Raw genomic sequence first — 12,945 nt, 5'->3', positions numbered from 1 at the left:
CCACATATTCATTCTAAGCAAGGACAAGGTTTGCACCTTGTGACAGAATGCTGAGGCATTCCTCCTCCCTTCCTGTCACATATTAACCTGACACACATTTACCCTTATTCCTTATCTTGTTTATGAATCCTTTATATGGGCAACAATCAGACGTTGCCTGAGCAGGCATTGACTTAAGGCTAATCAAGAAAGCTTAAGGAGTATGCATTATAACCTTTGGACTGTCACATGCTATAGTAAGATTTGAGTAGTTTTATAACAGTGTAGGACCGGATAATAGATATTTTTCACAAAAGTTTTGTAAGTAGATAAATGTGAACGCCTCAGTCCCACCACTCCACCGCCGTTCTATCTTTCAACTGCGGGAAGAATTTACGTGGTGACCTTCATCATTGGCTGTTCTGCATTCACCAATTTTAAAAACTCCATATCACTTTTTATGTTTTTTGTATGCATTTTTGTATTTTTGTATACAGTTAATAATGCTTAAATGCACTTATCTTTGCATCCGCCAAAATCTGGGAGCCAGACCCGACATGTTTCGCGCTGTGGCGCTGTATCAAGGGTCTCCCGGGTAGCTGCTGTTTAAACCTTCTTGTGGAGTCGGATGACAGCAGCTACCCGGGAGACCCTTGATACAGCGCCACAGCGGGAAACATGTTGGTTTTGGCGGATGCAAAGATAAGTGCATTTAAGCATTATTAACTGTGGCTTTAAGGAAGAGGCGGGTGGTTACTGCGTTGCCGAATCCACTTTTACTTCGAGGAATAGGGAAAAGAATGAAACTCGGTGGCTGCGGTAGCTGGTTTAGACATCTCGTCGATGGCTCCGTGATTGGAGATGGCTTTGCCTATATTTCCTTTCTAATGGAACAAACGGAATAAGGCACTAAAGCAGTAGAATTGATAAGCAGGCTCATTAGAGCTCAAGGGAGTCTTAACAGCAGAGCATGACTGCATATCGCCGGGGAAAAAAAAAAAAAAAAGAAGAGGGAACAAAGTTGATATTGTGACGGGAGTAACTCAGGATACTTGGCAAAATGAGCAAAATATTTTTGAGGCAGATCTACATACTTTACGACTTTAATTTATGTTCATTTATTTAGATTCTATATAATATATGCGGTGTCAGGTCAAAAGCGCGCCGGGACAAAGGCGCGCCCAGACAATTGAGCGTAGCGCGGAGGTGTGCGCCGTTCAAAATTACTGTTTTTAGGGCTCCGACGGGGGGGCGTGGGGGGAACCCCCCCACTTTACTTAATAGAGATCGCGCCGCATTGTGAGGGCGTTGTGGGGGGTTTGGGTGGTTGTAACCCCTTACATTTTACTGAAAACTTCACTTTTTCCCTGTTTTTAGGGAAAAAGTTAAGTTTACAGTAAAATGTGGAGGGTTACAACCCCCCAAACCCCCCATAACGCCGGCGCGATGTCTATTAAGTAAAGTGGGGGGGTTCCCCAACAAAACCCCCCCATCGGAGCCCCTAAAAACAGTAATTTTGAGCGGCGCGCGCCTCTGCGCTGCGCTCAATTGTCCAGGCGCGCCTTTGTCTTTCGCGCCATTGTCTATGAACCAATATATACAAATTGATTGTATAGTATTCTTTCACTAATGTTACCATTTCATCTAATATAATAAAACGGTAAGCTGCGCATGCGCACTTCCTATGCGTGCGCCGCTTTTCCGTGAGCTGTAGCGACCCATAGGAAGTGCGCATGCGCGGCTTACGGTTCTGTTTTTCGGTCTGGCCTGCTCCCTGCCCTATTGCATTTTTTAGTTGAGAGACGCAACGGTGGCTCCTCTCACGATCCCCGCCTGGTGGGGATCATGAGAGGAGCCACCGCCGCGTCTTTCAACTAAAAAAAAAAATACGGCAATACGAGCAGGCCAGACCAGACCGAAGCTCAAGACCGCGGGAAGGGAAGGGAAGGGGGGGGCCGACAAAGAAGAGGACTCCAGCCGCGAGGAGCCGAACGGTGCAGCCAGATCGCAGCAGGCCAGAACGCGGGGGAGGGGCCGAACGGAGTAGGCAAGATCGCGGTAAGAGAAGGGAAAGGGTGGGGGAAATGCTGAAACTGCTGCACAGGGACCTGGAGGGGAAGACAAATACCGCTGCTGCTGCACAGGAAAGTCGGGGGGGGGGGGAGGGAAATGCTGTTGCAGGGAAGTGGGGTGGAAATACTACTGCACAGGGAAATGGAGGGAAAGAATGACAGACAGACAGCAGGAGGGAGAAAGGACAGAAAGGAAGAAAGACACAGGGGCAGGGAGAAGGACAGAAAGACAGACAGAAAAAGGGAGTCATGGAGAGAGAGAGAGAGAGACAGAAAGAAAGACAGACAGACATATATTCTAGCACCCGTTAATGTAACGGGCTTAAAGACTAGTTGAGTATGAAGTATTAACTGTTTGCTGATAAATGGGATTGTGGATGGGTTGAGAAATTTGGTATGTATGTTTAATTCTCCTCTAAATGGGAGAATGGTTTGAGTGAGGTACTGTTTGAGCTGTGCATGCTGAATTAGAAATTGTCATAGTTGGTTAAAATATTAGATAGTGATCCAATCTGATAATTTTTCTGATTTTAAGTATAATACCATTTCTCTAACTGACACAAGTTGCTCTGGAGTTCCTCGCTATCCTTCTGCGATCTGATTGCCCGGCATAGCTTTGTGTCGTCTGCAAACTTGATGATCTCACTGGATTTTCCTTCTTCATTGATGAAAATATTAAATAAGATGAGCCCAAGTACCAAGCCCTGGGGCACACCGCTAGTCACTTTCTCCCAGTCTGAGAACTTCCCAAAGACCATAGACTTAGCCGAGGTTTGTACCAAGTCATAAAGAGCATCTTAGAGGAATAAGGCAGCCATCTCAATCTTTGCCACCTCCTGATCCACCAAGGACCGGTCATCAGACTCACGATCCAGGACACCACCGAAACACGGCACGAGCCACCAGCCCCCCCCCCCCAACAATTAGCCTCCTGGACCCCCAAGGCAGACATCAAAATTCTGCTTAAGAATGGTCTCCAACTTAAGCTCCTCAGAGTCCCGTAAGGCAGAACCGCCCTCAACAGGCACGGTATGCCGCTTAGCAATCGCTCAAACCATCACGTCCACCACTGGCGACTTTAAAGTAGCCCTATCCCCCTCCGGGATGGGATACAAACGAGCCAAGGCACGCGCTAACCGAAATGGCACCTCTGGCGTATTCCAATGCCCAAGTACAATATAGCACAGTTACTTACCGTAACAGGTGTTATCCAGGGACAGCAGGCAGATATTCTTAACGTATGGGTGACGTCACCGACGGAGCCCCGGTACGGACCTTTTTAACTAGAAAGTTCTAGTTGGCCGCACCGCGCATGCGCGGGTGCCTTCCCGCCCGACGGAGGAGTGCGTGGTCTCCAGTTAAGATAAGCCAGCTAAGAAGCCAACCCGGGGAGGTGGGTGGGTCGTAAGAATATCTGCCTGCTGTCCCTGGATAACACCTGTTACAGTAAGTAACTGTGCTTTATCCCAGGACAAGCAGGCAGCATATTCTTAACGTATGGGTGACCTCCAAGCTAACAGAGAGGGAGGGGGGATGGTTGGCCATTAGGAAAATAAATTTTGTAACACAGATTGGCCGAAGTGTCCATCCCGTCTGGAGAAGGTATCCAGACAGTAGTGAGTAGTGAACGTGTGAACTGAAGACCAAGTGGCCGCCTTGCAGATTTCCTCAATAGGTGTGGAACGGAGGAAAGCCACAGAAGCAGCCATAGCTCTGACCCTATGGGCCGTGACAGGTCCTTCCAGGGACAGGCCGGCCCGAGCATAACAGAACGCAATACAGGCAGCAAGCCAATTGGACAGCGTTCGTTTAGAGACAGGACGACCCAGACGGTTGGGATCGAAGGTCAGAAAAAGTTGAGGAGAGGAACGGTGAGCCCTGGTACGGTCAAGGTAGTAAGCAAGGGCACGTTTACAATCCAGTGTGTGTAACGCCTGTTCTCCAGGATGAGAATGGGGTTTTGGGAAGAAGACAGGCAATACAATCGATTGGTTGAGGTGAAAAGCTGAAACCACCTTGGGAAGGAATTTAGGATGGGTACGCAGAACCACCTTGTCATGGTGAAAAACTGTGAATGGTGGATCGGCAACCAGTGCATGCAGTTCACTGACCCTCCTGGCAGAGGTGATGGCAATGAGGAAAAGCACCTTCCATGTGAGGAGTTTGAGCGAAGTAGTAGCAAGAGGCTCAAAGGGAGGTTTCATGAGGGCTGACAAAACCACATTTAGGTCCCAGACGACAGGAGGAGGCTGTAGAGGTGGTTTGATGTTGAAGAGGCCTCTCATGAAGCGGGAAACCAGAGGGTGAGCCGTGAGAGGTTTTCCGAGGATAGGCTCATGAAAAGCAGTGATGGCACTGAGGTGGACTCTGATTGAGGTAGACTTGAGACCAGCATCGGACAGAGAGAGCAGATAGTCCAGAATGGTCTCTACCGCCAATGAGGTGGGATTGTGATGATGCAGGAGGCACCAAGAGGAAAACCGGGTCCACTTCTGATGGTAACATTGGAGCGTGGAGGGTTTCCTGGAGGCATCCAAAATGCGACGGACAGGCTGAGACAGGGTATCTGGAGAGGTCAGCCCGAGAGAAACCAAGCAGTCAGGTGGAGGGAAGACAGATTGGGGTGCAGTAGAGACTGATGCTGCTGTGTAAGCAGAGTAGGAAACACAGGAAGAGGAATGGGCTCCCTGGAGCTGAGCTGGAGCAGGAGGGAGAACCAGTGCTGTCGGGGCCACCGGGGGGCGATGAGAATCATGGTGGCCCTGTCCTTGCGGAGCTTGAACAAGGTCCGCAACATCAGAGGGAGTGGAGGAAAAGCATAGAGGAACCGATCCGTCCAGTCGAGTAGGAATGCATCTGGGGTCAGACGATGCGGAGAGAAGAGTCTGGAACAGAACTGGGGCAGCTGATGGTTGTGAGGAGCTGCAAATAGGTCCACTTGCGGGGTGCCCCAGCGAGCAAAGATGGAGTGGAGAGTAGGAGGGTCCAGGGTCCACTCGTGAGGTTGCAGGATGCGGCTGAGCTGGTCGGCCAGGGAGTTCTGTTCGCCCTGGATATAGACAGCCTTGAGGGAAAGATTGTGGGCTGTGGCCCAGGTCCAGATTCGGAGGGCCTCCTGACAAAGGGGACGAGATCCGGTGCCGCCTTGCTTGTTGATGTAGTACATGGCGACTTGGTTGTCCGTGCACAGGAGAAGAACCTGAGGGTAGAGGAGATGCTGGAAAGCCTTGAGAGCATAAAACATGGCTCTGAGCTCCAGGAAGTTGATGTGATGTTGACGCTCCTGAGGGGTCCAAAGTCCCTGGGTGCGGAGATCGCCCAAGTGGGCCCCCCATGCATAGGGGGAAGCATCCGTGGTTATGACCATGGAATGAGGAGGCGGATGGAAGAGAAGTCCCCTGGAGAGATTTGAGGAGTTCAACCACCATTGAAGAGATTGCTGAAGAGACGATGTCACAGAGATGGGATGAGAAAGAAGATTCGTGGTCTGTGACCATTGGTTGGCAAGGGTCCATTGAGGTATCCTGAGGTGGAGTCGTGCCAGAGGAGTCACATGGACTGTTGAGGCCATGTGGCCTAGAAGGACCATCATCTGGCGAGCAGGGATGGATGGATGAAGGAGCACCTGCCGGCAAAGGTGAAGTAGCGTCCGGTGCCGGTCGGCAGGAAGGAACGCCCTCATCTGATTGGTATCGAGAACTGCTCCGATGAACTGCAGGCGCTGCGTAGGAAGCAGATGTGACTTGGGATAATTGATCTCGAACCCCAAGAGATGGAGGAAAGAGATGGTTTGATGAGTGGCTTGCAGCACAAGCGGAGATGTAGGCGCTTTCACCAACCAATCGTCCAAGTATGGGAACACTTGTAGGTTGTGGGACCTGAGAAAAGCCGCTACCACAATCAGGCACTTGGTGAACACCCTGGGTGATGATGCGAGACCAAAGGGCAGCACCTTGTACTGATAGTGGTGATTTTGTATCTGGAATCGGAGGTAGCGACGCGAAGCCTGATGGATTGGGATGTGAGTGTAGGCCTCCTTGAGGTCCAGGGAACATAGCCAGTCGTGTTGAGATAGAAGAGGATAAAGCGTGGCCAGGGAGAGCATTCTGAACTTTTCTTTGACCAAACACTTGTTGAGGTTCCTGAGGTCTAAGATGGGACGAAGATCTCCCGTTTTCTTGGGTACCAGGAAGTAGCGGGAGTAAAATCCCTGACCCCTTTGGTCTGGAGGAACTTCTTCGATGGCATTGAGGAGGAGGAGGGATTGGACCTCCCTGAGGAGGAGTGGAGTTTGGGAGGAGTGAGAAGCAGACTCTACGGGAGGATGGTCTAGAGGGAGAGTCTGGAACCTTAGTGAGTATCCGTGACGGATGATGTTGAGAACCCACAGGTCTGATGTGATGGCCTCCCAGCGTTGGAGAAAAATGGTGAGGCGGCCTCCGATCGGTTGAGGAAGAGGCAACGATGGTTGGAGACTGGCTATGCCCTGGAGAAAGGAGTCAAAAGGGCTGAGGAGGTTTTGTCTGAGGCTGAGGCTTGGTCGCCTGGTGAGACTGAGAACGAGCCTGAGTGTGTTGTTGTTGTTGACGAGGCCGGCGGGATTGCTGGTGAGGAGGATTCAGCGGCCTGGCAGAGAATCGACGTTGATAAGAGGACTGAGGCCTGTATGGTCGTGCCGGTGGAGTTTTCTTTTTGGGCTTAATGAGGGTGTCCCATCTGGTCTCATGAGCCGAAAGTTTTTGTGTTGTGGTATCAAGAGACTCCCCAAAAAGTTCGTCACCAAGACAGGGCGCGTTGGCGAGACGGTCCTGGTGGTTTACATCAAGGTCAGACACCCTCAGCCAGGCTAGGCGTCGCATGGCCACAGCCAGTGCGGAGGCTCGTGAAGTAAGCTCGAAGGAGTCGTAAATCGAGCGCACCATAAACTTTCTGAGCTGAAGGAGGTTGGAAATCTGCTGTTGGAAGAGTGAGACCTTACGCTCAGGTACATATTTTTCTAGAGCAGAAAGTTGTTGGACCAGGTGTTTCATATAAAATGAAAAATGAAAGGTGTAATTGTTGGCTCTGTTAGCCAGCATGGCATTCTGGTACAGGCGCTTTCCAAATTTGTCCATTGTCTTTCCCTCTCTGCCAGGAGGGGTGGAGGCATAAACGCTGGAGCCCTGAGATTTTTTGAGAGTGGACTCTACAAGGAGGCTCTCATGGGGCAATTGGGGTTTGTCAAATCCCGGAATAGGGATGACCCGGTATAAGCTGTCCAGTTTTTTAGGGGCACCTGGAACAGTAAGTGGAGTCTCCAAATTTTTATAAAATGTTTCCCGGAGGATATCATGTACAGGAAGTTTAAGAAACTCCTTGGGAGGTTGGTCGAAGTCCAAAGCTTCTAAAAAGGCCTGGGACTTCTTAGAGTCGGACTCAAGGGGGATGGAGAGAGCCGCGGACATCTCCCGAAGGAACTTCATGAAGGAGGATTGCTCAGGCTTAGAAGTGGTTTCAGCCATGGAGGGTTCCTCATCTGTAGAAGAGGCATCCTCCTCGGTACCGAGTGGGGATTGCTCCCATAGGTCTGGGTCCCTGATAGCCGGCTCAGTATGGCGGGTTTTAGAAAGGGACTTGCCAGATCGCATGGATACGGTGCCGGGGGATGAAGACCGGCGTCGATCCCTGTCCCTGGAGGAATGGTGCCGATCCCGATCCCGAGACGACCGGCGTCGATCTGGGGCCTGGGAAGGGTCCTCTGCCGAGCAAGTCTGAAGTGCAGGCTGAGCAGATAAGACCGGCATGGATGTGTTCAACGGTACCGAGGGGGTGGATACCGGTGGAGCGGTGCAAAGCTCGGGCTGGACCGGTACCGGAAGGAGCGGTGCCAGTAAGGTTGGAAGGAGCTGTTGGAGTTGCTTCTGTAGCTGCTCCTGAAGCTTGTCCTGGAGGATGGCCGAGATTCGGTCCTCCAATGGGGGCACCGGTACCGCTTTAGATTTCTTCGGTACCATAGGTGCTGCTCGACGCTCCGGTGATGAGGAGGCCGATGACGAGGCACTCACCGTGATCGGAGCGGAGCGTTTACGGGAGCGGCGGGACGTCGGAAGGACCGGGGTCACCGCTGTAGCTGGAGGTCGCTCAAGGGAAGTGGAAGGCTTCTTAGCCGGCTTACCTGGCGCTATCAACCCCGAAGGAGGATCAGGCGGTGTCGATGTGGTCGGTGCCGATTTAGGCGGTGCCGTCGACGTCGGGGCCTGATCCATGGTAGAACCGGTACCGAAAAGAATATTTTGCTGTATTTGCCGGTTCTTAAGAGTGCGTTTCTTGAGAGTAGCACAGCGGGTGCAGGTGTCAGCCCGATGCTCTGGACCCAAACACTGAAGGCACCAGTTGTGTGGGTCAGTTAGAGAGATCGGGCGTGCACACCGCTGGCACTTCTTGAAGCCCGGTTGAGGGGGCATGAAGGGAAACACGGCCTCCGCGAAATCAAACCCGGAGGCTTGGATGATTACAACAGGCCCCGCCGGGGCCGGCTGCAAAAATAAAGAAAAAGACACGAAAAAGAATTTTTTTTTTTTAGAAGAATGAAGTCGAAAGACAAAAATAGAACCAAAAGTGGATCAAAAATCGCGAGCGGGAAGGCAAATTGAGAGTTTTCAACGGCCGTTGAAAAGCACATGCGTCTTCTTCGCTCCGCGGAAACGAAGAAACTGGAGACCACGCACTCCTCCGTCGGGCGGGAAGGCACCCGCGCATGCGCGGTGCGGCCAACTAGAACTTTCTAGTTAAAAAGGTCCGTACCGGGGCTCCGTCGGTGACGTCACCCATACGTTAAGAATATGCTGCCTGCTTGTCCTGGGATAAACTGAATATTCTGATGCATAGGAAAAGAGCAGGAAATCACTACGGATCCCCCTAAACAGAGGGTCCCCCACACGTGGGGGGTCTCCGGTGGTGCCTCTTCAAAATGCAGCACCGAGGAGACCTGCTGAATCAGATCTGGTAGCTCATCCCTCTAAAAAAGGCGCACCATGGATGCCTCTTTGCCGGAAGGCGGGAAACGTGCTGCCATCCCCTCGAGAGGATCCTGGAAATCCTCAAAAGGATCCAGGTCCTTATTCAGGCCAACACACTCCTCTGACCACCAATCCTCATCCCAAGACACCCTCGGATGCTTGGACAAGGGAGGAGGAAGAGGGGACGCCAAAGAAGAGAGAGGCAAAGCCACAGGGGGTGCGGAGGAAACCGTCCCCCCCCCCGAACCCCCTGGGTGCATGCAGGACCCCCAGCTGCCTGAAAATAGGCTCTACACAAAGCAAAAATCAAATCAGGGGACAAAAACCCCCGGGGGTCCCAGGGGACCCAGCAGAAACCTGCCCCTGTTTTTCCAATACAGGGAGAAGGTCACCTGAGGTTGCAGACAAAATGGAGGGGCCAGACTGAGAAAATGACAAAGTTCCCACCAAAAACAACCTCTCCAGGGCCTGTAGCGGCTGGGAAGCCTGAACTATCCCAGCCGCTAAAGCAGGCAAGCCGGCATCAGCTGTTAAAAAAAAATCAGCTGAGAGGGAATCCTTTGTACCCTGATCATTGGCGGTCGAGAGAATCCCTCCGTGGGCGGTGGAAGAAGACCGGGCATCCCCACTGCTCCCTGCTGACTTGCGAGGCACTAGTGGCAGGGAGCTCTGGGCGCCTGCAGCCGCTGCCAACAGAGCTCCACCACCGCACCGGCCTGTACACCGCTTGCACAGGCCGGCCACGAATGCCTCACGTCTGGAGCACAATGAGCACTTTTTCCCCTGTGAAGTGCTCATACATGACCTAGCTAAAAACAAAGTGCTGGTTAGTACAAAAATACAGTAAAGTTAAAGGGAAGGAACCCTTCAGACTGGTACTACCTCGGGTTTTTTTTCAGAACAGACTCCACAGGCTCTCAAAGCAATACGCCTTGATTGATTTAGGGGCAAGGCTTACTGCTGAGGCTTCTCTAAAAAATGAGGGGAGGTGGAGGAAATGGGGGGAAGGACCCCGCTCGAGAGCCGCCGGGTTTGACACCCCCCGAGGTCAGACAGACCCCCAAACAGGGCCCACCCAAGCTCAATCTGTCCAAAACCAGGGACTAGAAACCCCTAAACAAATTCCAACAGCCCTACCAAGGGCGATGGGTACAGCTCACTCAACACCTGCTGAAGACTGAAAGAAGACAAATAGGGAAAGGTATCTCTTATGTACTATTCCACAATTTTGTTTTAGTCTCCACCTGCTGGTCATGAAGAGATATATATCCACTTGTAAGATTTAATCTCTACCAGTCTGGAGAGTGCTAAAGAATAAAGATTATAGAAGCCTGATTCCATTCCAGGCTATCCATAAACTGACCTACAGGCATACCTGGCATCTCCTCCTCTTCCTCCTCTGCTTCCAATGTCTGCTGGCTGTTTTTCAGTTCTTCTTCTATGTCTGTGTCTGAGGAATCTTCCTCTTCCTCCTCATCTTCCTCCAGTTCGGATTCCTTTTCAGATGCCGGAGAGTGCACATCTTTACTTGCTGTACTGCTTTGCTGGATGGGGAGGAGAGAGGGGATAGGGAAAGAACCGATTCAAAAAGAGATGAGATTAGAACACTCAGAGCATGAGGAGAGGCTGTATTTGGATTTTACTGCCCGTTCCCTCCCCCCACACCAGCTGAGCTGTTTCACTATCTGGCTCTCTCGGGTAGGCTGCTAGGTTACAGAGCACAATGTTGTTTTACCTGGTCTTTACTGACTGTCTCATCCCTCCCCTTGCATGGGCTAACTTACAGGGCGCAATGCCGTTGTACCTGGACTTTGCTGGTCGGCTCTCCTGTTTCTGCCACTGCTGCTTTTGAAGTTTTTTCTCTTTTCTTCTTTCGCTCCTCCTCTTCATTCTCATCTTGCATGTCAGTGTACTTCCTGATCACTTTGTCCAGGCTGGACACAGCCATGTTACGGTTTTCCCTGAGATGTCGTGCAAGGCTAGAATCAGATTGTGCCGGGTCATACCCTATTGGTGAAATTGGAAAACAAAACAAACATCTTCCATGAATTCCCTTTCTGCTTCTCAGAGCAGCCTTCTCAGAACCCTACAGTCAATGGGCAAAAGTAAAAACAGTTTGCAAAATGTAATTTCTTTAATTGGATTGAAGATGAGGAGAAAGGTGAGCTTTGAAATCTACAAATTCCTTCCCACGTCTACATGTATCATACCTACACAATAAACGTATATATACAACAACAATAACACTTAGGTTTACTACCATTTTAATTCTTATATTGATCCAATTAAAAATGTCAGGCCAGTGATGGTCAGCGTTTTCTGGTTGCCTCTGGTCAGTATTTTTCTAGCCACCAGCAGCAGCATCTCCAGATATTCAATACTGGGCCACATTTGGGTACCACATTCATTATCTCCTCTTCCCCCTATAGGCTAAAGCTCTTTACACCCACATTGTGAGGTCATAGAACATTATTGTTATAAGCTAAGGCTCTTAACACTTGCATTGTGAGGTCATAGAGCTTTATGGTCATAGAAACATGATGTCAGATAAAGGCCAAATGGCCCATCCAGTCTGCCCAACCACAGCATTCATCTCCTCCTCTCCCTATAGGCTAAGGCTCTTTACACCTCATTGTGAGGTCATAGAGCTTTATGGTCATAGAAACATGATGTCAGATAAAGGCCAAATGGCCCATCCAGTCTGCCCAACCACAGCATCCATTTCCTCCTCTCCCTATAGGCTAAGGCTCTTTACACCTCATTGTGATGTCATAGATCTTTATGGTCATAGAAACATGACATCAGATAAAGGCCAAATGGCCCATCCAGTCGGCCCATCCACAGCATCCTGCATTGTGATGTCATAGATCTTTATCTAAAGGCCAAATGGCCCATCCAGTCGGCCCATCTGCAGCATCCACTGTCTCCTCTTCTCCCTAAGACAGGGGTGGGGAACAAAGGCCGCAATCCAATCGGGTTTTCTGGATTTCCCCAGTGAATATGCATGAGATCTATCTGCGCATACTGGAGGCAGTGCATGCAAACAGATCTCATGTATATTTGCGGCCCTCGTTCCCCACCCCTGCGAGATCCCACGTGCCTGACCCACACCATCTTGAATTCAGATACAGTCTTTATCCTGGCATACGTGACCAGCTAAGACTTAAGTGCATAACAATAAGACTGCGTTTTGTGTGGTCACCTTATGTGGTTAAGCACTGAATGCTGGCACTTAACCTCATTCAGTGCCAGCTCTGCCCCCAGGCCACTCACAGATTAGCTGGTTTGAGCTTAGATGTGCACCACTTGCCAGTTAAGTGGCCCCGAATATTAGTAGCTAGCCCCTGCTAAGCATGCTCTTCTAGTTGTTTAAATGACATTCAGTATCAACCCCACCGGGTCAATGACTTGTTCTGAACTAGAAAATGACATGGGGACCAATTTTTCCCTGTCCAAACTCATTTTCACATCCCGTCCTCTTTTCCTGTCCCTGCCCCATTCCTGCAAGTTCCGTCCTCATCTGCACAAGCCTCAAACACTTTAAAATCACAAGTGCTTGGGGCCTGTGTGGTTAAGGCAGAGCTTATAGGAATGGGATAGGGACAAAAGTCTTGGGGACGGGGACAACATTTGTCCTCTTGTCATTCTCTAGTCTGAACTCCTTCCAAAGAATACACAAAGTGGAAATAAATATGGAATACGATCCCCACCGGATATCACAACGCTCACTCTCCAGGCCCGATTCTCAAAACGGCAGTGATAGGCATCCTACCGCTAACAGACCCATTGGGATGCACAGAAAGATGTCTATAAAGTAGGCATCCGACTCACGCCTATTGATGCCTAAAGCCAGCATAGGCATGGCTTACGCCAAAGTGGCTTTAGGTGGTGACCAG

General features: G+C 50.5%; 1 protein-coding gene across 4 annotated transcripts in view; it reads right to left on the bottom strand.

The window, feature by feature from the left end:
• The window catches only part of DAXX (death domain associated protein), a 38,510-nt gene that overhangs the window by 12,037 nt on the left and 13,528 nt on the right, over positions 1-12,945 (bottom strand). For 3 of the 4 annotated variants that reach the window (XM_033924542.1, XM_033924541.1, XM_033924544.1), the window contains exons 4-5: positions 10,854-11,056; positions 10,413-10,593 (exon numbers count right to left, since the gene is read on the bottom strand). In XM_033924542.1, the coding sequence (XP_033780433.1) occupies positions 10,413-10,593; positions 10,854-11,056 (384 nt within the window). The remainder of the gene's footprint in view (positions 1-10,412; positions 10,594-10,853; positions 11,057-12,945) is intronic. The other variant, XM_033924543.1, reaches the window with a different exon arrangement.

The sequence above is a fragment of the Geotrypetes seraphini genome, chromosome 16 (assembly GCF_902459505.1).
Source record: "Geotrypetes seraphini chromosome 16, aGeoSer1.1, whole genome shotgun sequence".
Taxonomy (NCBI): domain Eukaryota; kingdom Metazoa; phylum Chordata; class Amphibia; order Gymnophiona; family Dermophiidae; genus Geotrypetes; species Geotrypetes seraphini.
The sequence above is the reverse complement of the archived record's forward strand: the minus strand, read 5'-3'. Positions and strand labels throughout refer to the sequence as shown.